Here is a 25,777-nt window from a genome sequence, read left to right as displayed (position 1 = left end):
ATGCAAAAGGATATACAGTACAATACCAGAGATGTCTACCTGTACTTTATAAAAACTAAGCATGCGCATTAGGACTTTCTCCAGAACATTTTTTGCAATGCAAAATGATTGTGACATATAAGAGAAATCCCACTGCAGTTTGGGAAGGCTTTCCTACGAGTAATTTTTAAAATCAATCTTCGTAACATTTTGTAACATTAAAACCAGAGCCATGTTAGTTATTTTTTGATAAATTTATTGAGATTATTTATAATGAAAGGATAAACAAAAAAATCCTTGATCTTTATAGCACCATAACGTTTCAGATATTAATACTCAAAATTGTTGTAATGATATTTATTTAATTTATTGAATCAGAGAATTTATTCTAAAACTCCTAATGCAATTAACAGGGTACCCACTTTCATATTACTTCTTATTTGGAAGATTTACAGTATCCTTAATAATTTTATCAAAGTTTGGGAGGTACAGCTTGTACAGAAACAGATTTATCATTGCTCATTATAGTTGGTCAACATTAGTTAAATGATGGCAGTGATGCCCAGAGAAGGAAGTAGCAGTGGAGACTGACAACATGGAATGCCATCATTAGTCATGGACCAACGAAAAGCAAAGGAGATTGAGCGATTGGCACAGCAGAACAGTATTTTCATCATCTACAGGAAATGATGCTACTGATGGTCACCGACATTATGCAAGACAGCAGACAATGTACAGATCCAGATTTTAAAACTGTGAAGTTGCATGTCATGACCAACACACACCAAACTCAATATAGAAAATGTCTTCACATTCATATTAACGACCAAACTATCACTGACAGACTTTCCATAATCTTCCTTTGGCTTTCATGTAGCTAAGGTCATAGTTATTTTTTATAACTAATTGCTCCTAATTGGTATAAATCTGCATAATTACAAAATAATGAGCATATAGTAGCTAGGGAAGAATGATTTAAAAAACATGTTTCAAAGACAACTGTGTGCACTGATTTTCTTGAAATGTTATGAATAATCTTACTAATAGTTTTCCTGTGTCAGATCTCGTCCAATTCTACAGTGCATAAGCTCTGTTTAAGTATTTGGTCTGAAGAGATCAAGACAAGCAGGGGTAGACCTATTCCAGGGTAGATCTTTCCCCCTTGTGGTTTTGGATGTGATTAGGAAAAAACGAAGGGTAGCAAGCAGTCATTTGAACATTAGGAAGTTAGTGTCCTTCTCCACAAGAACAAGGAGTTTCCACAAAGATGAAAAAGTGGGAATTAGAAAGTAGGAATAGTAACATTGGGGACAGTGCATACTCCTATTTGACACTGTTTTATTTGTTAGGCATAACTCCTGAATAAGGGTTAAATGGCCTCTTTGATGGGTGAGTAGGCACCCACTCTCTATCTTTGTACCATAAGGGATAAGGACAATCCCACTTCTATTTTGGGTTCATAATTATGCTTCAAAAGGGAATGCAGGTGCTTACCTATTTCCTGCTTTCTTCCCATGCCCCCAAATAAGTAAATAAGTCTTAGGACAGTGGAAGAAAAAGATGGTGGCATGCTTCAGTCTTCAAAAGACTGAAATAAACAACCCTTCAACCTTACACACAAATTCCTATCTTTAGGCTTGCACCCTAGTATCTAAGAAGTCTGATATAAAGAATCTTACTTAATAAAGCAATGTTACTTAATACCAGATGGTGATATGATTCACTGAGCTGAAATTATGGATTGTCAGGACACTGGCCCAGCAAGTGCTAACTTTGTGGCAGAAAGCAGCGGGACACACAACCAACTCATTTGTAGAAGTTTCAGGATCCCAAAACCCTACTGGGTTGCTTCTTAAGGTGCTTATATATATATTTTAATTCTCTGCATTTACTCCAGCAGCATCTTCCTGATAACCTGTGACTTTTTAGGTCAGAATGGCAGGGTCATAATTGCACTTTCCATATAAGCCACTTGATTCTCTGCTTTTTAAACCATGAAATTACCGCCATAGCATATCTAACATGCTCAGATTCAATAGCAAATATGTTCCTCACTTGGAAGTTCGATCTATTCCGGCACTGTTCACTCTGCATCAGGCTGGGTCACACACTAAGTGATGGAATGTTTCCTTTTTGTCATAGTTGCTGCAACTTTCTCCTGAATCACAGTAGTTGTCCATCACTATAGGTAAGACTAATGATAGTAGAAAGCAAACTGTCAGTCCAATAGGAAACTTTCTCAATGCCTTATCTGCAGACCAAGTTCTTAAGTATCATAGAAAAAACAGAGGAGAAAAACAAAAGCTGTTTCTAACCACTGTTGTGATCCATATTTGGCTGGCTTAACCAGGCTTTTTCTCATTTTGCAGCAGAGATGCCGCATCAAAGAAAGTAGATGTCTTCATTCAGTTCCAGCTAGAAATTGCCTTTTGTCCACTAGCAGGTGAAGTCACAGCTATCAATTCCTCCACCCTCTCCATGTTGAGTGGAGAGTCAGATTTCTTAGAACCATTCACCAGAATCTGGCTGGTTGGAGTTGACCCTTGTTGAAATGCTGGAAAGGGGAAGGATGGAAAAATCAACAGTTAGACTGGAGTTAAGCCATAGAAGAAACCATGCAGACTCCCTAACTGTACTGCAAGAAAGACATCATGCTGGCCTAAAATGTGCCATTCTCACAGATTTGTGGCAACAGGAAGTACTATAAATCATACACAGAAAAATACTATAAAAATGAACATAAACACTCTTGACATAAAAATAATGATTTTAAAACAATACTTTTGCCTAACAGTATACTGTAGTTCCCCAACTGCAATTCCATCCCACCACACCACACTCTTATCTAGAATTACAAAATATCCCATATTAAAAAAATCATATTGCTGAATTGGTTTTGCATAACTCCAGAAAAAATATTATTTCATGTGGCAGACAGCTAGGTAAAGGCATATAAATTACTAATTTTCCCCTTTAAATTCTTCCCTCCTGATTCTGGTGAGGTTCATATAGAACAGGGTATCAAACTCGCAATGTCATGTGACATGTCGTGACATGTCATGACTTTTTTTCCATTGCCGGCAATAAGGGGTGGACATGATGCATCCGGCCCGATATAGACAGGGAAGACCTTGCAGAGAGCTACCTCTTTTAATTAGAAAGAGGCGAGAGAATAAGATTGTTCTGAACTCTTTACCTTTCTCCCTTTTATAAACAAAGCACATCTATTAAATACAATAGAAAAACAAAATGGCAGAAATGGATCATATCCATTTCAGTCCTCCTGATCAGTCAGACTATCAAATTATATCTGAGTAGAAATAGACTATGAGGAAACAAAGTAGCCATCCTTTTGCCGGAGAATATTTGCTGTTCCAGGTAAAATAATCAAAGCACAGGGAGATGCCATTGCCAAGTCAACCTTTGTTCTTAAATATTTAAACAAAAGTGAACTTAAATAGTGCTACAAGCACAAAATGGGTACAGCTGAGTCATTAATGGAAAGCTCTCTGTAAGAGGTGTGTAGCCTCATTGAACATTATCTTCCCTACTGGGAAGGACTGGATACAAAGAATGCTGTGTGGTTTATTTACTTCCTTTCTAGTCCCGGACTCCCTACTGTTTTCCATTTTACTTTATCCTGAACCTCTGACCTCCCAGCTTAAAAAAGAATATAGTATTCCAGCCATGTTTGTTCATTTGTTTTTAGTTGGGCTGAGAATAGAGGAGGGCATAGCTCAATTACTCAGAACCTTCCTGCATGCAAACCACTCTAAATTCAACTCCTTCAGGGAGGCCTGGAGAAAGTGGGCGGCTGTTGTCAACAATGTTGGGCTAGATCAGGGGTCTTCAAACTTGGCCCTTTTATGACTTGTGGACTTCAACTCCTAGAATTCCTCAGCCAGCGTGGCTGGCTGAGGAATTCTGGGAGTTGAAGTCCACAAGTCATAAAAGGGCCAAGTTTGAAGACCCCTGGGTTAGATGCATTAATGATCTGTCTCTAAACAAATTCATCTGCAAGCCTTCTTCTGTTGGGTGTCAGGTTTTCTTCTCTGGTCTGTGGGAGAAGCTTTCTTTCCACTTTCTTTTCTTTCAACCCGATTCTACTTCTGTAATTCAGTTGCCCAATGTCCAAAGCAGTAAATAATTACCTTCAGGATGCACAATTCTTTTGGGGCTGAGTGGCTTTTGGGTGGCTTAACATTGTCCAAAAAATTAATGGCACTAAGATAAAAACTTTTTTAAAAAAAAATCACTGAATTGAAATGTAATTACACAATAGACCCATGAGATACAATTATTATGACCTTCATGATTATAATAAACCTGTCCAACACCCTAACAGTTAGAAACAAATGTAACTTTCAGAGGAGCTCTGTAGGACATTGCAAAATTTTCAATGGCCACATCATGTTGTGCATCTCTGATAAAAATTAGCCATTCATACAATTATTTCTAGTATATAGGAGTGTCCTATATATCAACACACTGCAGCTATCAAGATTGACTATCATTCAATACATCTTACTTTGCCTGCCTCGCTTTACTTATCTCAGGTAGAAATCCTACCCATCCTCTAGGGTTGAAGGATTAATAATCCCATTCTTTGCATGGAATTTTAAATATAAATACCTATTATTTAGTTTATTTTTGATTTAACATGCTGTGAGCATTCAATCACTGATTGTTTTTAGCTATGGTTTATAGTTTAATATCATCTATTAATTCAGCCAACTGTGGCTTATTCAATAAACCATGATAAAGCAAATCATGATGGCTCTGGAGAGCCTTGTCCTGAGCCACAATATGAGCTACTCCAGACCAGCGCTTCTCAACCATGGCAACTTCCAGATGTGTGGACTTCAACAGCCAGAGTTCCCCAGCCAGCATGGCCTGTGCAGAGAATCCTAGCGTTAACCTGGCGGCGGTAGCGGGCACCGGCCCTGCTGGCAGGCAGAAATCTTTCTTAATTTCGCCACTGGAGATAGATGTCCAACTGGAGGTACCGGGGAATGAATTGCGACCCGCCTCCATGCAAAGTCCGCCTTTTCCCTAGAGATCGTACCCTCCGGGTCGATTAATTCAGGCAGACCCGCCGGGCGCCATCTTCTTAAACAGGGGTCTTCAAACTTGGCCCTTTTATGACTTGTGGACTTCAACTCCCAGAATTCCTCAGCCAGCAAAGCTGGCTGAGGAATTCTGGGAGTTGAAGTCCACAAGTCATAAAAGGGCCAAGTTTGAAGACCCCTGTTCTAAAACGTCTCCTGGCTCATCCCCTGCCCTCTCCCGGCCTCTCACCCGCCCTGCAGCTGTGCCTAGCGCGCACGATCTGCACCGCTTGCTGGTTCTGGAAGCGCACCAGCGCCAGCGTGATGTCGGCGTTCCAGCTGGGGTCTTCCTGGGGGCAGCGAAAGTCGATCTCGGCGCCGTCGTCCGTCACCACCGTGAAGTAGACGTGCCGCTGCTTCCACTCCACGCACTCGACGGCTTTGACGTGGGCGAAGGCGAGCTCCTTGCAGCGCGTGGAGCCCCGGCTGCCGGCCTCGAAGAGCCGCAGCCCCTTCTCGCCGAGCAGGCAGCGTTTTTTCTTCCAGAGCTGCAGCAGCCCGCCGCTCCGCTTCTCCAGCACCCCCTCCCGCAGGACCTTCTCGGACGCCGCCATGGGGGGCTGCGAGACGCTCCGGCCGGGAAGGCGCCGCCCGGGAAAAACGGCCGCGTGGGTCCGCCAAGCCGCCTTTTCCTCTTCCTCCGGCTTCCCCGGGGAGAAGGCGAAAGCCCGCCCTCTGCCGCGTGAGCCCCGGGCCCGGCTCCCCGCGCCTCTCTGCTAGCGGGATCTGTCGCTACATGCCCGCTGCAGCTTGCGCCTCGCTCTTTCTGCTTCCCACTCGCATTCCTTTCCTGCTCCGCCAGAGCCTCGCCCCAGTTTTGCCTGCCAGACGGCGCTCACGCCCAAACGCGGGACTGCTCCGCTGGAAGCCTCGAGGGGGTCGGCCCGGCTTGGAAGCCGACCTGCCTGCGGAGGCTGGAAGAGCCATTCGCCCGCCGACGGGCGTACGCGGCGGCTCGGGCAAGCAGCGAGGAGGGGGCACGGAAGTCGGCCGGCTGGAGGGATGCTTTCGTTTCTCAAAAAGCAGCAAACGCACACGGGTTCGAAAGGCACCGTTGGCACGTGGCCAGAGTTTAACACGGAAGTACTTGGACGTGTACTTAGGTAGGGGCAAGCCCTGTAGTCCTGACCCTAGAGGTCCCTCACTTGGACCGCTGTGGTCCAGACTACATCGGACGTGTACTTAGGTAGGGGCAAGCCCTGTAGTCCTGACCCTAGAGGTCCCTCACTTGGACCGCTGTGGTCCAGACTACGTCGGACGTGTACTTAGGTAGGGGCAAGCCCTGTAGTCCTGACCCTAGAGGTCCCTCACTTGGACCGCTGTGGTCCAGACTACGTCGGACGTGTACTTAGGTAGGGGCAAGCCCTGTAGTCCTGACCCTAGAGGTCCCTCACTTGGACCGCTGTGGTCCAGACTACGTCGGACGTGTACTTAGGTAGGGGCAAGCCCTGTAGTCCTGACCCTAGAGGTCCCTCACTTGGACCGCTGTGGTCCAGACTACGTCGGACGTGTACTTAGGTAGGGGCAAGCCCTGTAGTCCTGACCCTAGAGGTCCCTCACTTGGACCGCTGTGGTCCAGACTACGTCGGACGTGTACTTAGGTAGGGGCAAGCCCTGTAGTCCTGACCCTAGAGGTCCCTCACTTGGACCGCTGTAGTCCAGACTACGTCGGACGTGTACTTAGGTAGGGGCAAGCCCTGTAGTCCTGACCCTAGAGGTCCCTCACTTGGACCGCTGTGGTCCAGACTACGTCGGACGTGTACTTAGGTAGGGGCAAGCCCTGTAGTCCTGACCCTAGAGGTCCCTCACTTGGACCGCTGTGGTCCAGACTACGTCGGACGTGTACTTAGGTAGGGGCAAGCCCTGTAGTCCTGACCCTAGAGGTCCCTCACTTGGACCGCTGTGGTCCAGACTACGTCTCACATGCGGATGTGAGAGGGGAAGATTCGTAGTAGAAAAGCGGCGATGATGGTGCTTAGCACATGTTTAGAAGAGGCAGGTTGAGTTATGCAGAGAGGATTTGTGGAGGAGGGACACGTGAATAAAAGTATGTTTCACCTGATTGTTTAACACATGCACAGTCAGTAGGATGAGAACAGTTACGGTACTTAGAAGCAGAATGGAAAATTTCCCTATCCAAAGGACAAGTACGGTAATGTGAAAATTGACTGCTGCATATCCTAGAAATTAAATTGTAGACCCCTGTGTACTCCTAGTCCAGCTCACCGCACAAACTTTGCTTTCCTGTGCAACTCCTCATATGTTCTGTTAATAGTTTGCAATGGCTGATACCAAGAGTACATAAATGGTAGAAGACAAGGACAGAGGTTCACAGTCCTCTCTTTGTGAGGCACAACACCTGGCTTCTCTTTCCCCTTTTCAGAGGAGTTGCATCTTTTCCAACTATTCATTTTCTGCTTCAAATTATAGTCTCCATTTATGAGCATAAACTCAGCTGACTATTTAATCATGCCTTTAATTGTGCAGGTGTTTCATAATGCTGAACTAAAACAACGCTGAAACTCTACAGATAGGTTATTAGATAGCAAATGAAATAAATTGTTGTCTCCAAGTATATGTAGATTAGAAACATGATATGCAAAATATTTTAAAGCAACTTGGAACATGAATGCTCTTAACAGAGGAATAGAAACTGGAACATAAATTTGGAAACATGAGTCACATTTATTATCTCAATGTTGTATTTGTAATAAGTATCAAACCATTATTGAATCTATCCAGATATTTTTAGCGCAACTGAAGCCTGCAATTGTTTGTATGTTTACTTGAAAGAAAATTGCATAGATTCCTATGGACATCTATTTAACCATATTCTTTAGGATTTTGCACATTTCAAAAATGATTAATGAGAAATTCTGAGCATTTCCCTGTTAATCATTAGAGGAGCCCAATTTTTTAGGCCCTGTCTGTGTGTGGTCCACTGTATGTCTTCTGAATCATTCATGAAGTGTGTGTAGTCCTAATACCACACTTTTAGAAGTAGCATTGCATAAATTGTTAATTTTGTTACTGCTGTTATTGCCTTAGGTTTTAAGTATTGCTGTTTAAACTCCTACACTGAATGATGTTTTAGTAAACATGTACTTCACAGTAGCAGCATACTGCAATTATTCTGGTGGTGAAGCTATTAAACTACTGCTTTCAATCACCAGTCCAAAATCTGTAGAAGAGCCATGTTAAGTCTATGGTAGCAAAAAATTCTATCTGGTAATCCACTTTTCTAGCACATTTTTCTGTAAATTGCAACTCACTTCATCAGAAATGCGGCTCATGAAAAAATCAAGTGTTTTAGTAAAATGTATTCGTCTAAAACTGGGCTGTAATCCTGGAATTGTCCAGAAACTTTAGTGGACGAATATAGGATGGAAGGAGGAAATCAATATTACTCTTAACTACCCTAATTTTACCACAGCAGTCCTAAACTGACTTAGAGCGGAATATATAGAAATCACAAAGTATCTCTGCATGAGGAGAGAAAACATCTTTGCGAAAGGAAGCTAAAAGGAATATGTTATAAAAGAGGGACATGGAGGGAGGGACCTGTCTGACATAAAGACTGACAAACAACAAAAATCTTAGTTCGCTACTCCTTGCTATTTTCTGACCCTGCAATCAGGTAAAGCAGAGCTGTTGCACCTAAAGGTAAAGAGATCTCTCAAAATAACAATCAGTGGAAGAATGAAATAGCACTTTCCCCTTAAATAGGACAGAATTAAGGTCAGATTACTTCAGAAGCTATTAAAGAGGAATAGTGTCCATAAACTTTATTTGCTTCTCCAAACAAATTAATGGAGCTCTGCTCTTATCTCTTCTACCTTGTTGGAAACCCGGGGAAAAGGTTTTAAAATCGGAAGTGGTGCAGCAAGAGGATATGGAAGGAAATCGGGAAATAAAGTGCTAAGGGAGAGAACAAAGACTATGAGGCGAGCAGAGCAGAGGGGGATACCCCTCAACACTCCTCCAAACACACTACCGATCATTTCCCCAAATGTCAGATGAACTTCAACCTGCCCCCAAAACGAAAGCGTGGCAAAGCATTATACATTTTACACAGATTTTGAAGCTGTGGTGGGAGTATGTCAGGAAGTAAAATACCATTTAACGGTATTTTGCAAAATAGGTGCACTTAATGTTTTAAGAAAAGGGATGCGGTGGCTCAGTGGGTTAAGACACTGAGCTTGTCGATCAGAAGGTTGGCAGTTTGGTGGGTCGAATCCCGAGTGCCGCGTAACAGAGTGAGCGCCTGTTACTCGTCCCAGCTTCTGCCAACCTAGCAGTTCGAAAGCACGTAAAAATGCAAGTCGAAAAATAGGGACCGCTACGGTGGGAAGGTAACAGCGTTTCGTGCGCCTTTGGTGTCTAGTCATGCCGGCCACATGACCACGGAGACATCCTTGGACAAGCGCTGGCTCTTCGGCTTTGAAACGGAGATGAGCACCGGCCCCTAGAGTTGGAAACGACTAGCACACATGTGCAGGGGAACCTTTACTTTTACTTTTACCTTTAATGTTTTAAGAAAGATTTACTCAGAGGCAGTGTTGTAGGTCAAAGGGGAAGACTAGTGTAGAAATGCATCCCATCCAAATACTAAGCAAAACTAGCACTCCTTAACTTGGAAACCCAGACGTGAAGCAGAGGAATGTTTGCTTTAGAAAAAGAAAACGCAGTTATCAGCCTAGCCTTGAATTTGCATTCAATTTCTTTTTCCTGTGTGGTGCTAAATCAAGGACTTTTATTTCTCTATTATTTCCTATTTCAATAAGAATTATTATAATTATTTCTTATTATAATAAAAATTCACTATTATACAAGTTAGGGAATGGTGTGTACTTCAACTACTCCGTATTTTATATTGTATTTTTTATTTTATCTTTAGAATCTTTAGTTAACAACTTTGTCTCCATGATTTTTCTGAGTTTGCAGATTTCATTTATTCAAACCATACATTTTTACAGTCTTCTAAGAATATTGTATTTTACTCTGAAATTTTCTCTTAAATTGCTAATCTGTAATTTGAAAAGTTCTACATTTTATTGCTTTATCATTAAAGGTACTTTAATTTTTTCTTCTAACAAAGTTTGGTCTTATTTAACTCTTGTAAGATTTATTTATCTCAAGAAAATAAGGCTGAATTTTCCAAAAACAAGGATGTTGTACTAGTATAATAATAATATGCATTTTGACTTTATATTCGGTGAGAGCCCCATCAATATCTCTCACAAATTGGGGCAGTGGTGGGATTTAGCCTGTTCATACCGGTTTGGTAGAACCGGTAGCTAATTTTTTGTTGACTTTGGCGAACCGGCTGATGCCCTAGTTTTTCACAAGGTTCAGAACGGACCACCGGAAGTGTGTGGATGCCACTTCCGGAAGTCCATTCTGGGCCTGGGAGGCCTCCCCAGCTCAGAACGGACTTCCAGAAGTGGCGTCCAAGCAAAGAACTGGTTGTTCAGGTATTTGCATCCCACCACTGAACTGGAGTCAGGGAAAAGATGTGAGTGAGTTAGGGGAAGCTAGGGGATCATCCCAGGGACCACCAAGCTACTATCCCAAAGCAGAGCAGGCTGAGGATCTGAAGAACAGAAGGCTTCTGTGGCTACAGAGACAGCCATCCACTACAAAATTCAATATATAGATGTAGAAATGTCAATATAGTTGAATAGATAGTTTTATAAATCACATTAAGGATACTGTTCTTTTGTTTGTATTTTTCTCTTTTGCATTGGCTTGTTTTGCTATATTTAGTAAATTAAGCATATTTTGTTATGTTAATCATGATTTCTTTGTTTTCATTCAGCGTTTTTAATCCATATGGTTAGCATCCTGTTTTCTCTCCACAGAGAATATTTTTCTCTATATATTCATATAGCTCTTTCTTAATTTCATTTTTTCTTTTTCTACTACTAGTGGTCCTAGGCTTACAACTAGTTGCCTAACCACCATTCAAAGTTGTGAGGGATTTTGGACAAGCTACTTGCAACTCAAAGTTACGACTGCTACAATCCCTCCCCTGCTCCCATTGTCACATGATTGCATTTCAGGCACTAGGCAACTGGCTCACATTTACAACCAGTTGCAACTTCCCGTGGTCATGTGACTATGACTAGCAATTTTTTTTGTCATTTTCTAGCACAAAATGACAGAAAAGGCTGTTAGATACGTTGGATTTGCTTAATGACCACATGATTGTTAAGTGGACCATGTGGCTCACATTTACAACCAGTTGCTGTAAAATGGGGTTTATTTCGACTGCTATGATAGAAAAAGCCAATGTAGGGGTTAAGGTGTTGAATAAGATTGAGAGGCCCAGATTCTGGTCTATCCTCAGCCACAGAAGCTCACTGGGTTATTTCGGGAGAGTGAGGTCTCTCAGTTAAGTTTGCCTTATCTGATGGTGGAAAAGTAGGAAATGTTCACTTGAGCTGGTCAATGAAAGTCAGAACACGAACAGAACAAAAATATTTTTCTACTATATTTTTTGTATTAATAGATAAAGCTTAACGTATCATTAGGGATGCGGTGGCTCAGTGGGTTAGGACGCTGAGCTTGTCTATCAGAAGGTCGGCAGTTTGGCGGGTCAAATCCCGAGTGCCACGTAACAGAGTGAGCGCCTGTTACTCGTTCCAGCTTCTTCCAACCTAGCAGTTCAAAAGCACGTAAAAATGCAAGTATAAAAATAGGGACCACTACGGTGGGAAGGTAACAGCGTTCCATGCGCCTCTGGCGTCTAGTCATGCTGGCCACATGACCACAGAGATGTCCTCGGACAAGCGCTGGCTCTTTGGCTTTGAAACGGAGATGAGCACCGGCCCCTAGAGTCGGAAACGACTCGCACGCATGTGCGGGGGAACCTTTACCTTTACCTAACATATCATTGCTACACATCCAAATAAATATACTTTGTTATTTTATTATCAGTTCTTTTCCTGATAACATTGTATGGGGGGAGGGTATTCTCTCATTTCTTCAGAGGAGTTTCTGATTATGGACAATTAAAACTTTTTATTAAGTAACATTGTATGAACAGATGATGTACTTACTAAGTTATTTCTCTCTTTTTTAAAAAAAAAAGTAATAAAACTTCCTGAATGTTTTATTATAGAATGACTATCACATGGAATACTAGTAGTTCTTCTTATAACAGTGATTGTTTTATCCTGTTCAGCTGCCTCCTTTAACCCTTCTCCCCTCACTCAACTTCATTCTTCCTGCCTGCCTGCCTGTCTGCTGCCTTATAAGCATTGTTATCCATTTAAGCAAACATAGCAATGGTTTTCCAGCTGTTCTTATTTTAACTAGACTTGATTTACAGAAGCAAACACCCTTATTTGTCTGCTCCCAAGACTGGTATACCATTTGAACTAAATATAGACCCCAGCCTGAAATATCGAAGACATTAAATTTGGCCAACTTAATTAAAAACAAAATTTCTTTTTAGCATTCATTTCTCTCCCACCCATGGATAGGAAATCAGGCATTTTTATTTGAGAATACAGTACTGGGAATGTGTAGTCAGTGTCTTCCTAGAAAACAGGTATTATATGTAATATCCAGAACACCGCCAGTAGAGGTCAGCAGACCTTTTGAGAACCGGAACGGCACAAAAACAACAGGACAGCACAATTGTGTTGCTGCAAATTTGCATGTAAAATGCTTATATTCAGAAGACCTCGTTCTGGCATTGTGACTTTAAGTGACTCTAAATCATTCTAAACCAAAGGGAAAAAAGTCACAATGTAACTTCAGAGAGAGAGATTAAAAAGTGGTTGCACTTATAAATGCAGTGAAGAATATCCAAAGCCACTTTGTCTATTTATTTTTAAATCTTTCTATTTATTTTTCTGCCTGTTCTATTTTCATATTTCACTTTTAGATTTTTAAGTTACTTTTTCACTTTTTCAGTTTAGTTTGTTGCCCTTATTGTTCGTGTGTGTGTGTGTGTGTGTGTTTGTGTAAATATTCTAAACCATTAGGATCATTTTGGGAGGGTGGCCTGCCTTGAAAGAATGAGAGGTGAGATTCTTAGCCCATAGGAACAAGGGTAAAAGGTAATTTAAGAACAGATTCTAAGAAATGGAAAAAAAAACAGTTATAAGTGAATAAAATCAGATCATAAAAAATACCAACAGATTCTCCTTTGACATGAGGAAAAAAAACTTGCTTTGCAAAACTATAAAACTAAAATGGAAATGAATATAGCACAAAACAATGTGTTTTAAATTACACTGCTGAAGGAGCACACTACCTCCACTTTGACTAAATAAAGAAAGGGACAGGTTTTAACACATGAAGTTCATCTGAAAAGCCCACCTTTAATTGGTGTCTCATTCAGACACAGAATCTGTGAGCATAACGCTCAAGCGTTCTGATTGGCCTTTTCTCTTGTTGAAATCTATCGGAGGTCATCTGAAAAAAAATCCCCAACACTCAGGAAGTTTTTTTTCCATATTACGTAGAATTTGCCTCCTGAGATCAGACTGGAGGGTCACATGATTTCCAGCAGTGACTCTTGGGATGAGTTTCTGTACTCTGGATCCCTTAGGCAGGCATGAGAAGGGACCAAGGCGGGGGGGGGGGGGAAGGAGGAGGCGGTGTACACAAAAGGCAAGGAAAAAAACACACATCCTTTTGGCTCTGGTTTCTGTAAGATGTGACTACAAATCTTTAGGCACTCCCCTACAGATTAAAACAAGCGGGTTTCTTTACATTTATTAAAAGCAAGCATACCAAATTCAGATCCTGGAACTGCTTCCATTTCCTTAACGGTAGACCCAACACGTCATGCGAGTGGGGGTGGTTATGTGAGCAGAAGAGAAGCATTAGAAAAGGCAGAACTTTTGCAATGGAATCTTCAGCAGAATCAAGAGGCTCTGCCTCCCTTTGCATTAATTAGTCTGGGTGATTTTTTCCCCCCTGTCCCAGTGCTAAGTAGATCTGACCCATTTTGGAACTTGAGCCTTCTTTTGTCAGCTCCTTCTGCCATACTAACTTTGGCCTGACTGTTCTATTTTCAAAGAATCATCCTGCTGATGGAGAGACGTGGAACCCTGAGCCCCTTCTCATGAATTCTTTCCAACATTCCATCAAATTTGAAAAAAAACAACAACAAAATTTTGTAACACACGAGATTCATTTTGACTGCTTTATTAAAGGCAGAGAAATTTCTCAGAACACAGTTTATGTTTGTAATAGGAATATGCCGCACTTTGGATTCCATGTCAAAAGAAAACTTCAAAGCACAGGGACGCATGAAGGTAGGACCTGTTTAATGCATTTTAAAGTAACCATATATTTTCTCAGGATCATATGGCTGTCCCTGCCACCATAGTAAAATCTTGGGAAAGTTATGTTTGGACAATTGTAATTACTACTATTGTATCTACATGCACTTGGAAGCTTCTTTTCTAAATTGTTTTTAAAGCACTGGACAACCTTGATAATAACAAAAGTGTAAAATGCTACTGGTATAGTTTCTTTGTTGTGTGTACAGAATTACTGCATTTTAATTTAACCCCATATTAAGTACTGAACAGGGATTAAATCTTTAAATAGGCTGCATTATAAATGAAAAATATGTGCATTAGGCTCATACTAAAACTATTTAGCATGATGTGGGTCCATGAACAGGGTTTTTCAGTTTAAGAAACTAAAAAAACAGTGAAACTTAAAAGACTGTGAAAGCAGGAGTCTTCTATGTTTAACAAAAGGAGGAACTAGAACTGTCAACTCTGGTCCCAAAGATGAAGATATCTACCATTCTTACTTTTCCATAGTTTAAAAAACGAATTCCAATCCATTCTTAATCTCTTTTTAATTTTATCAATAGGGATTCACATATCATTCTAAGGCACTGAATCTAAGGTATGATTTTTTTTTAAGTGAACAGGCTGTTTTGCTTGGTTCATACATCACATTAAACTACAAACCATGTTTTCTAAAATATAATGGTTGGATTCATACATCATACAAAGCCAAATTCAACCAAATCATATTTTAACTTAGTACAATATGTGAATTCAGTAATTATTCAGCTAAGTGGAAAAATGCAAAAATGAAGCAGCAACAAAATGGATATTAATAGTCCCAGTTTTTAAAAAAATGGAATCCAGAAAAATGGTGGATTCTGATTGTCTCTAAAGTCAAACATTTTAGGAATGTAAAAAAAAACAAAACAAATGCATACTGATCTTCAAAAATTGGAAATTTGGTCTTTTGAAAATCAAAGTGAATCCTACCAAACCAATGTACAAAAGCATCTTAATTAGTGGCCACTGATGAATCCATATTTTTGTTGAAAATGCAGTATTTACTTCAGCTTGAGAGCTAAGGTGTTTTTTATTTATATTTCTTCTAAAATTTGAGGAATGTGCTTTAATTTCTTAATTCGCAGCTTTGCATCCTAGCATATAATGATCACTGATACTTTCCACAGCACTCATTTATGAGACTGTTAATGTATAACTTAGTATCATAAAATATATTCTAATACAAATTAAATTCCCAGGTTGGGAAAAGATTTTGGAAGACAACTGTTGCAGTGTTTGTTATTCAAAAGCAGCTATGTGCTCTGCAGCCGTCTGAAATGTCAACAAAGACTGAATGCATGGAGGTATGTTAAAGAAGGCCATTATTCTAATATGAGCCATGGTGAGTTTGGGGCTACTGTATGGCTTCAAAGGACGCGTGGAATAAGGCCCTCTGAAAGACTCTGCCCATCTAGCAAAAAGGAGTAGCAGATTGTTACTGTATTACTAATACATACAAACTAGCAAGATAGCCTTATTCTTGCTAAGGATTGGATTGGATAAACTCAGCTGTGGCGAAGCATTTGGTGCTGGAAAGGATGCTTCAAACTTGCTGGGATCTAGTTCTTCACTGAGAATGGACAAGTGCCCCTGCTCCCTGGCCAAAGCCAAAGCCTTTAGGTCCAAAGTTCTTGGCATAGCAACCTGTTGGAGAGAAGCAGCAGAAGAAACAATCAGCAATTAAACAGGCTCTGAGCTCAGGAAGAGTCATAAACAGTAAGCATGTTTACAGACTTACCAGTGAACATGTGCTTGGAAAACAAGATCTTTCTGTTTTCTGGTTGTCTGCTTTAAGATTTGACTGTGTTTTCTGTCACATACTTTTTTCCCACTGGGCCTGTCATGCTCTTTTTAGAAATTCAATAGAGGTTTGATCAATGGGACTTCTACCCACTATTAATCTAGTTTGTTTAGCCATTCCCACTGGCAAGTGCAGCTAAATGGAGTAATCAAAAGAACTGTGACTTGGTATAGTATCTTATGTACCCAAATGCAATCAAGCATTAGAAAGCATCTCTCAAGTAGATAACCTGAGGCATGCTGCTCCATAATCAAATTGCAAATCAAACCAGTAAATGAGTGTTACAAGAAACATGTAAGGCATCTGCTTGGCACTCTCCTGAACCTCTAAATCATAACTCATTGCATAAACAGTATTTGTAGATTTTGCAATATTTTTCCATAAGAGAACATCTGCGTTAGCATCCGATACCTGACTAGCAAGTAGCCATTAGTTATGAACATAAGTGATACATCCTGAAGTAGCAGCTCTTACCCTTGCAATAGATTTCTCCATCTTTATCAGCCAAAGTTGTAGACTCCAGGCCTTTGCCACATTTTGCACATCGGAAACAGGCCTTGTGCCATGACTGAGCATAATACAGAAGACATATTGTTAGTATGGAATAATTTCACTTTCATATCCTACATGAGCTTAACTAGGAAAGCACTGCCCTCCAAAGAATTGATGTACAAGGCCAGCAATCCTTCTAGCAGCTTCCCGTTTCTTATACTGGCCTGTATGACAATATTTTTATTTTATTTTATTTTATTTTATTTTTATTTTTTTTATTACATTTATATCCCGCCCTTCTCCGAAGACTCAGGGCGGCTTACAAGCTTAACAGTAGCCTTCATTCTATGTATATGCCTGCTTGTTAGGGCTTTCACCAACCCCCCCCCCCCCAAGTGGCATTATTACAAAGTCAGCTTAATTGCCCCCAACAATCTGGGTCCTCATTTTACCTACCTCGGAAGGATGGAAGGCTGAGTCAACCTTGAGCCTGGTGGGATGCGAACCTGCACTAATTGCAGGCAGCTGGTGTTACTTAAGGAGGCATCAGCCCACTGCTCCACCAAGGCTCTACTTTGAAAGATAATTCCACTTTGAAAGATAATTGTAACATTTTCATAAAAAGAAAGTAGATTTTGATGTTTTTTCTGAATTTGCAGAACTTACAACATTAAATTTGCAGACAATGCACGACCGTATCTGTATGTAACAAGTGACTATTTCTTGATTCTAACATTTTTATTTTCAGATGCATGCCCCAACTATCTTTCTCACTAATAATTATAGTCTTGGATAATCGCTTAGTTTCAGTTGTACTGCTAACCTTTATCACATGGATAGGAAACTGAGTTGTCCTTGGTATTAATGAATAAAATGCCCAGCAGCCAGTGATGAAGAGTGCTGGGAATTGTACATTAGTAGCAAAAGGAGAGGCACCACATTCTCCACGTTTTAGACATCCTGAAGCATAGAATTTCAAAGAAAAGTATTGTATTCTTTCCTACAAACATATTCACTTATGAATTTATTACACAAATAAAGCTAGTAAAATTAGTGTAAAATGTAATATGCAAACTTTTATAAACACAAAAAGAGAAAGCCCAATTTAGCCTAAATTAATATATTCATATTTACTATCTACTAATAATAGTTCTCACCTTTCCAGCTCCAACCACCTTCTCAGCAGCATAGACAGCCTGTCCACAGCGAGGGCAGCCATCAGCACCACCCACCTTTTGGGCAACCCTGGATGCATTAGGATTGTTGGTTGGGTAATGGGGATGACATCTGTGAGGTTGAAGCAGGGAAACAGTCATTTCATGTTTCCAGGAGTGTACATAGAGACAATGTCAGAGAGGAAAATATTTGGGATTCCCAATTTAGTGTGTGGAAAAGGGCTGGTGATATAAAGAAAGAAGTCATCAGTATTCTGGGCATAGATACATAAAAAGTAAGACTACTTTTGATTTTTGATTTTATTTTAGCTGATGAGTATAAGATATATGAAAAAGCAGTAGGAATTCATAATTTTGAAATTACAATATTAAACATTATAAGACCATTGAATTTGTTTATATTCCCAATATTTGTTATCACTGTAATAATGGATACTCAAGTTAAAAAAAATTGACAATGAATTACAAAAACAGACTGGGTTTTTTTCTTTTTCATTTTTTTTCCTGCACTTTTTATGCTTTCCATTCTTTCCTCTTTCTCTAAATTTAGTTTGTATTAGTTTTTAACTATTGTAATTAAAATTCTTACTAAAATGATAAATAGGCTGGTTTATAGGTGCGCTGCAACAAATTCATACTTTTATACTTTATAGCCTTCAAATTAATTTGCTACAGGTACCGTATATACTTGAGTATAAGCCGACTCGAGTATAAGCCGAGACCCCCAATTTCACCCCCAAAAACTGGAAAAAGTTATTGACTCGAGTATAAGCCGATCCGCCGTTCTGCAAGCCTCTGCCGCCAGCAGAGGCTCGATCCGCCATTTTGCAAGCCTGAATACACAGGAATACCCTGTGTGGCCGCGGCTCGTCGGCAGGTCTCCGTTCCTCCTGCCGACCTTTGGGGAGGTTTGGGCGCCTCCCCAAACCTCGGCAGGTCTCCGTTCCTCCTGCCGACCTTTGGGGAGGTTTGGGCGCCTCCCCAAACCTCCCCAAACCTCGGCAGGTCTCCGTTCCTCCGCGCAGACCTGCCGACCTTTGGGGAGGTTTGGGCGCCTCCCCAAACCTCGGCAGGTCTCCGTTCCTCCTGCCGACCTTTGGGGAGGTTTGGGCGCCTCCCCAAACCTCCCCAAACCTCGGCAGGTCTCCGTTCCTCCTGCCGACCTTTGGGGAGGTTTGGGCGCCTCCCCAAACCTCCCCAAACCTCTGCAGGTCTCCGTTCCTCCGCGCAGACCTGCCGACCTTTGGGGAGGTTTGGGCGCCTCCCCAAACCTCCCCAAACCTCGGCAGGTCTCCGTTCCTCCTGCCGACCTTTGGGGAGGTTTGGGCGCCTCCCCAAACCTCCCCAAACCTCGGCAGGTCTCCGTTCCTCCTGCCGACCTTTGGGGAGGTTTGGGCGCCTCCCCAAACCTCGGCAGGTCTCCGTTCCTCCGCGCAGACCTGCCGACGTTTGGGAAGGTTTGGGCGCCTCCCCAAACCTCCCCAGGTCTCCGTTCCTGTTTGGGGAGGTTTGGGCGCCTCCCCAAACCTCCCCAAACCTCGGCAGGTCTCCGTTCCTGTTTGGGGAGGTTTGGGCGCCTCCCCAAACGTCCCCAAACCTCGGCAGGTCTCCGTTCCTCCGCGCAGACCTGCCGACCTTTGGGGAGGTTTGGGCGCCTTCCCAAACGTCCCCAAACCTCGGCAGGTCTCCGTTCCTGTTTGGGGAGCTTTGGGCGCCTCCCCAAACCTCCCCAAACCTCGGCAGGTCTCCGTTCCTCCGCGCAGACCTGCCGACCTTTGGGGAGGTTTGGGCGCCTCCCCAAACCTCCACAAACCTCGGCAGGTCTCCGTTCCTCTGCGCAGACCTGCCGACCTTTGGGGAGGTTTGGGCGCCTCCCCAAACGTCCCCAAACCTCGGCAGGTCTCCGTTCCTGTTTGGGGAGGTTTGGGCGCCTCCCCAAACCTCCCCAAACCTCGGCAGGTCTCCGTTCCTCCGCGCAGACCTGCCGACCTTTGGGGAGGTTTGGGCGCCTCCCCAAACCTCCCCAAACCTCGGCAGGTCTCCGTTCCTGTTTGGGGAGGTTTGGGCGCCTCCCCAAACCTCGGCAGGTCTCCGTTCCTCCGCGCAGACCTGCCGACCTTTGGGGAGGTTTGGGCGCCTCCCCAAACGTCCCCAAACCTCGGCAGGTCTCCGTTCCTGTTTGGGGAGGTTTGGGGAGGTGCCCAAACCTCCCCAAACAGGAACGGAGACCTGCCGAGGTTTGGGGACGTTTGGGGAGGCGCCCAAACCTCCCCAAACAGGAACGGAGACCTGCCGAGGTTTGGGGACGTTTGGGGAGGCGCCCAAACCTCCCCAAACAGGAACGGAGACCTGCCGAGGTTTGGGGACGTTTGGGGAGGCGCCCAAACCTCCCCAAAGGTCGGCAGGTCTGCGCGGAGGAACGGAGACCTGCCGAGGTTTGGGGAGGTTTGGGGAGGCGCCCAAACCTCCCCAAACAGGAACGGAGACCTGCCGAGGTTTGGGGAGGTTTGGGGAGGCGCCCAAACCTCCCCAAACAGGAACGGAGACCTGCCGAGGTTTGGGGACGTTTGGGGAGGCGCCCAAACCTCCCCAAAGGTCGGCAGGTCTGCGCGGAGGAACGGAGACCTGCCGAGGTTTGGGGACGTTTGGGGAGGCGCCCAAACCTCCCCAAACAGGAACGGAGACCTGCCGAGGTTTGGGGACGTTTGGGGAGGCGCCCAAACCTCCCCAAAGGTCGGCAGGTCTGCGCGGAGGAACGGAGACCTGCCGAGGTTTGGGGACGTTTGGGGAGGCGCCCAAACCTCCCCAAACAGGAACGGAGACCTGCCGAGGTTTGGGGACGTTTGGGGAGGCGCCCAAACCTCCCCAAAGGTCGGCAGGTCTGCGCGGAGGAACGGAGACCTGCCGAGGTTTGGGGAGGTTTGGGGAGGCGCCCAAACCTCCCCAAACAGGAACGGAGACCTGCCGAGGTTTGGGGACGTTTGGGGAGGCGCCCAAACCTCCCCAAACAGGAACGGAGACCTGCCGAGGTTTGGGGACGTTTGGGGAGGCGCCCAAACCTCCCCAAAGGTCGGCAGGTCTGCGCGGAGGAACGGAGACCTGCCGAGGTTTGGGGAGGTTTGGGGAGGCGCCCAAACCTCCCCAAACAGGAACGGAGACCTGCCGAGGTTTGGGGAGGTTTGGGGAGGCGCCCAAACCTCCCCAAACAGGAACGGAGACCTGCCGAGGTTTGGGGACGTTTGGGGAGGCGCCCAAACCTCCCCAAAGGTCGGCAGGTCTGCGCGGAGGAACGGAGACCTGCCGAGGTTTGGGGACGTTTGGGGAGGCGCCCAAACCTCCCCAAACAGGAACGGAGACCTGCCGAGGTTTGGGGACGTTTGGGGAGGCGCCCAAACCTCCCCAAACAGGAACGGAGACCTGCCGAGGTTTGGGGACGTTTGGGGAGGCGCCCAAACCTCCCCAAAGGTCGGCAGGTCTGCGCGGAGGAACGGAGACCTGCCGAGGTTTGGGGAGGTTTGGGGAGGCGCCCAAACCTCCCCAAACAGGAACGGAGACCTGCCGAGGTTTGGGGACGTTTGGGGAGGCGCCCAAACCTCCCCAAAGGTCGGCAGGTCTGCGCGGAGGAACGGAGACCTGCCGAGGTTTGGGGAGGTTTGGGGAGGCGCCCAAACCTCCCCAAACAGGAACGGAGACCTGCCGAGGTTTGGGGACGTTTGGGGAGGCGCCCAAACCTCCCCAAAGGTCGGCAGGTCTGCGCGGAGGAACGGAGACCTGCCGAGGTTTGGGGAGGTTTGGGGAGGCGCCCAAACCTCCCCAAACAGGAACGGAGACCTGCCGAGGTTTGGGGAGGTTTGGGGAGGCGCCCAAACCTCCCCAAACAGGAACGGAGACCTGCCGAGGTTTGGGGACGTTTGGGGAGGCGCCCAAACCTCCCCAAAGGTCGGCAGGTCTGCGCGGAGGAACGGAGACCTGCCGAGGTTTGGGGACGTTTGGGGAGGCGCCCAAACCTCCCCAAACAGGAACGGAGACCTGCCGAGGTTTGGGGACGTTTGGGGAGGCGCCCAAACCTCCCCAAACAGGAACGGAGACCTGCCGAGGTTTGGGGACGTTTGGGGAGGCGCCCAAACCTCCCCAAAGGTCGGCAGGTCTGCGCGGAGGAACGGAGACCTGCCGACCTTTGGGGAGGTTTGGGGAGGCGCCCAAACCTCCCCAAACAGGAACGGAGACCTGCCGAGGTTTGGGGACGTTTGGGGAGGCGCCCAAACCTCCCCAAAGGTCGGCAGGTCTGCGCGGAGGAACGGAGACCTGCCGAGGTTTGGGGAGGTTTGGGGAGGCGCCCAAACCTCCCCAAACAGGAACGGAGACCTGCCGAGGTTTGGGGACGTTTGGGGAGGCGCCCAAACCTCCCCAAAGGTCGGCAGGTCTGCGCGGAGGAACGGAGACCTGCCGAGGTTTGGGGAGGTTTGGGGAGGCGCCCAAACCTCCCCAAACAGGAACGGAGACCTGCCGAGGTTTGGGGACGTTTGGGGAGGCGCCCAAACCTCCCCAAAGGTCGGCAGGTCTGCGCGGAGGAACGGAGACCTGCCGAGGTTTGGGGAGGTTTGGGGAGGCGCCCAAACCTCCCCAAAGGTCGGCAGGTCTGCGCGGAGGAACGGAGACCTGCCGAGGTTTGGGGAGGCGCCCAAAGCTCCCCAAACAGGAACGGAGACCTGCCGAGGTTTGGGGACGTTTGGGGAGGCGCCCAAACCTCCCCAAACAGGAACGGAGACCTGCCGAGGTTTGGGGAGGTTTGGGGAGGCGCCCAAACCTCCCCAAACAGGAACGGAGACCTGGGGAGGTTTGGGGAGGCGCCCAAACCTTCCCAAACGTCGGCAGGTCTGCGCGGAGGAACGGAGACCTGCCGAGGTTTGGGGAGGCGCCCAAACCTCCCCAAAGGTCGGCAGGAGGAACGGAGACCTGCCGAGGTTTGGGGAGGTTTGGGGAGGCGCCCAAACCTCCCCAAAGGTCGGCAGGAGGAACGGAGACCTGCCGAGGTTTGGGGAGGTTTGGGGAGGCGCCCAAACCTCCCCAAACGTCGGCAGGTCTGCGCGGAGGAACGGAGACCTGCCGAGGTTTGGGGAGGCGCCCAAACCTCCCCAAACGTCGGCAAGTCTCCGTTCCTCCGCGCCCTGCCTGCCTGCTTCTTTCCGCTGCGGAAAGAAGCAGGCAGGCAAGGCGCGGAGTTTGGGGAGGTGCGCGCGCACCTCCCCAAACCTCCCCAAACTTCGGCAGGTCTCGGACGGCGGTGGCTTGGGAGAGGTGCGGGCGATCCCGGAAGCACCAAAGCCTCGGCCGCGCACAAGTCCTCGGTAAGTTTTTTTTGTTGACTGGAGTATAAGCCGAAGTGGAATTTTTCAGCCCAAAAAGTGGGCTGAAAAATTCGGCTTATACTCAAGTATATACGGTATTTTTCTGTGCTAAATTACTGGTCAAAGAAATTTTAATCAAACTTCTAAGCTTTTGCTTTGAACATATAGTTGGCTCTGGAACCTGCTATAACTCCTGCCTCTGCTATCTAGTAAGCTGCTCTTCTTTTCACTCCAAAATCTCAGTGAATGCAAACCAGCATTGGCCAAACACTTTCTGGCATCCACAATTCTTCTAGCTATGCTTACTTCCCAGAACTAAAAGAATATACATTTGAACAGAGAACAAGACTTGTAGGGATCTAGAGAATGCTGGGTATACAAATTTACCAACCTTATTTTACCCACTTAAAAATCAACCTTCACTCAATAGTTCAATAAAAATCTAGCATTTCATATAAATAGGTCACAATTATATCTAGGTAGGTTTACAGTGAATTGCATTTGGGACCTAGGATTATGTTTCAGAACAGAAATTTAAAAGCCTATTTTGCTGCAAATTGGATTTTTACCAAAGTAACATCTGCTTTCTTCATAACCACGGCATTTGAATAATGATATAAATTCAAATAAATATATTAAGCAATCAGACTTTGCAGATTTTTGTATTAGTACAACTCACTCTTCAGGTTTGATCCCCAATGCTTCACCCTTGTCCATGCTTAAGGTCCCAGCTCCTTGTCCATATCCGTAGCCTTTTGGTCCATATTTCTTCCCGTAGCATGACTTGCAGTAGATCTCTTCTCCATGCACAGCCACCGTAGTGCTATCCAGGTTCTTCTTGCAAACCACTACAGCCATTTGGGAAGGACAAAGATATCAGATGTCATCTTTATAAGCTTAAGTATTGGACCCAATTTGTAATATAGGCAACTAGGATATTTGTGGAACCACTAAACGACACTAAATAGTACATTATTTAGGGTGAACAACATATAGCATGGAAGATTATTGCCATCTTTTCCAATCTAGTGCCTTCAATAATGTTGGTCTACAATACAACTGAGGGAACCAATTTGGATAAAAGGCTATCTATCAGGATGTTTTATAGCTCATTTTTCTTTTCATTTTTCTTTTTTAAATTTATTTATTTATTTTATTACATTTATATACCGCCCTTTCCCGAAGGACTCAGGGTGGTTTACAGGGTGATTAAAAAACAAAGATACAAAAGTTAAAAACAAATTAAAAAAATCATATTCGTCCCTGCATAAATAAAGCCCCAGTTAAAATTAAGATTAATTCTCAGCCTGGGCCAGAGAGCTCGAAGAGCCAGGTCTTCAGGTCCCGGCAGAATGAACGGAGGTCGGGGGCAGTCCTCAGCTCCACTGGCAGCTGGTTCCAAATGTACCTCTATCTTCTTTTGGAGTGCAAAAGATATGGTCTGGAGATATTAAATCAGTATTTTTCTCACACACATTTTCTTTAACACAACAAAGATAAAAGGATCTAATTGCAGAAATGGCACAGAGCAAAAAAAAAGCTACAAGTCAGGATATGTACAGAACAATTTAACTTGAGCAATTTGCTCAGCCATAAACTCTATTATTTTATTTCTGAACTTCCATTCACAAATAGAAATACAGGAAATACAGAAAATCAGGAGTCTTACAAAAGCTTATGCCTCTTAATAAAATTTATTAGTTAAAGAAATGCTACCAGACTTATGACCTTTTTTTCCTATCAGAGATTGTCCCATAGAATGTCTAGAAAAAAAGTACACAGGGAGAGGTAAAGCATCACATTAATAGGGATAATTTTGATCACAAACATAGATTGTACAGTTGAGTTTTTAAAAAATCAGGTAGGAAACAGGGAATTGGGGCCAGCAGGCAAGATACTCAGAAGAAAAGACTGGTAGATATAAAAAAATGCCACATTATTTAAACCACCAAAACTACCAATTTGATATCCATCAAAGGAAATAGTCTCAAGTGTGAGAGTGGCCAATCCACATTAGGATTTTTATGCAAAATTTAGATCACTCATAAGGCATTTGATGTATTTATTACTCTATTGCATTCATAGTAAAGTTTTCTGTATATCACAGTATTTTGCTGGCCAATTACATGGCATTCTATTTGCAGTATATTTAGATTTCTACATTTAGCAGTAGTAGTATATTGCTTGATGTGTCTTAAAAATTGTTAAATCAGCCTTGGAGTGGCCAGCATGCGCTCTTGTCTTTCCTTTGTTTTTTTTCTTCTTGGGATACTTTAAGTGGGCCCAAGCAGCACCTGGACATACCAATTATCCAAGCATAGATGGAAACCACTGCTAGCATCTGTGGATGGGTTTGCATTGGGGAAAACTTCTTACGTGGGAGAAGCGGAAAAGAAGTGGAGCAGCCATCAGAGTAAAGTGCAGCTTAGCAGATGACTAAGGGTGGAAAGAGGAGAAGGCATGGACTCTAGTAAACTAACAATAGATAAATTTAAAGGAGAAGTTGAGCCCATCAGCTTCCCCATTCCAGCAGAGATGCTGAGAGCCA

At 44.4% G+C, this 25,777-nt stretch overlaps 2 protein-coding genes across 3 annotated transcripts in view; both read right to left on the bottom strand.

Moving 5' to 3' along the window:
• Nucleotides 1-264: 264 nt before the first annotated feature.
• On the bottom strand, nt 265-5,785 carry PHLDA3 (pleckstrin homology like domain family A member 3). Its single transcript, XM_083357724.1, has 2 exons — nt 5,278-5,785; nt 265-2,533 (listed from the first exon to the last, which is right to left on the bottom strand). Exons 1-2 carry the CDS (start codon nt 5,639-5,641, stop codon nt 2,385-2,387), a joined length of 513 nt encoding a protein of 170 aa, XP_083213850.1. The 5' UTR covers nt 5,642-5,785; the 3' UTR covers nt 265-2,384.
• An 8,451-nt stretch (nt 5,786-14,236) lies between these two features.
• The window catches only part of CSRP1 (cysteine and glycine rich protein 1), a 33,495-nt gene continuing 21,954 nt past the window's right edge, over nt 14,237-25,777 (bottom strand). For both annotated transcript variants that reach the window (XM_083358271.1, XM_083358270.1), the window contains exons 3-6: nt 23,909-24,077; nt 17,864-17,993; nt 16,689-16,782; nt 14,237-16,057 (exon numbers count right to left, since the gene is read on the bottom strand). In XM_083358271.1, the coding sequence (XP_083214397.1) occupies nt 15,981-16,057; nt 16,689-16,782; nt 17,864-17,993; nt 23,909-24,077 (470 nt within the window). In that variant the 3' untranslated portion in view covers nt 14,237-15,980. The remainder of the gene's footprint in view (nt 16,058-16,688; nt 16,783-17,863; nt 17,994-23,908; nt 24,078-25,777) is intronic.

The sequence above is a fragment of the Vipera ursinii genome (genome assembly GCF_947247035.1).
Source record: "Vipera ursinii genome assembly, chromosome: 3".
NCBI classification, from domain to species: domain Eukaryota; kingdom Metazoa; phylum Chordata; class Lepidosauria; order Squamata; family Viperidae; genus Vipera; species Vipera ursinii.
This window is presented reverse-complemented; position numbering and strand designations above follow the sequence as displayed.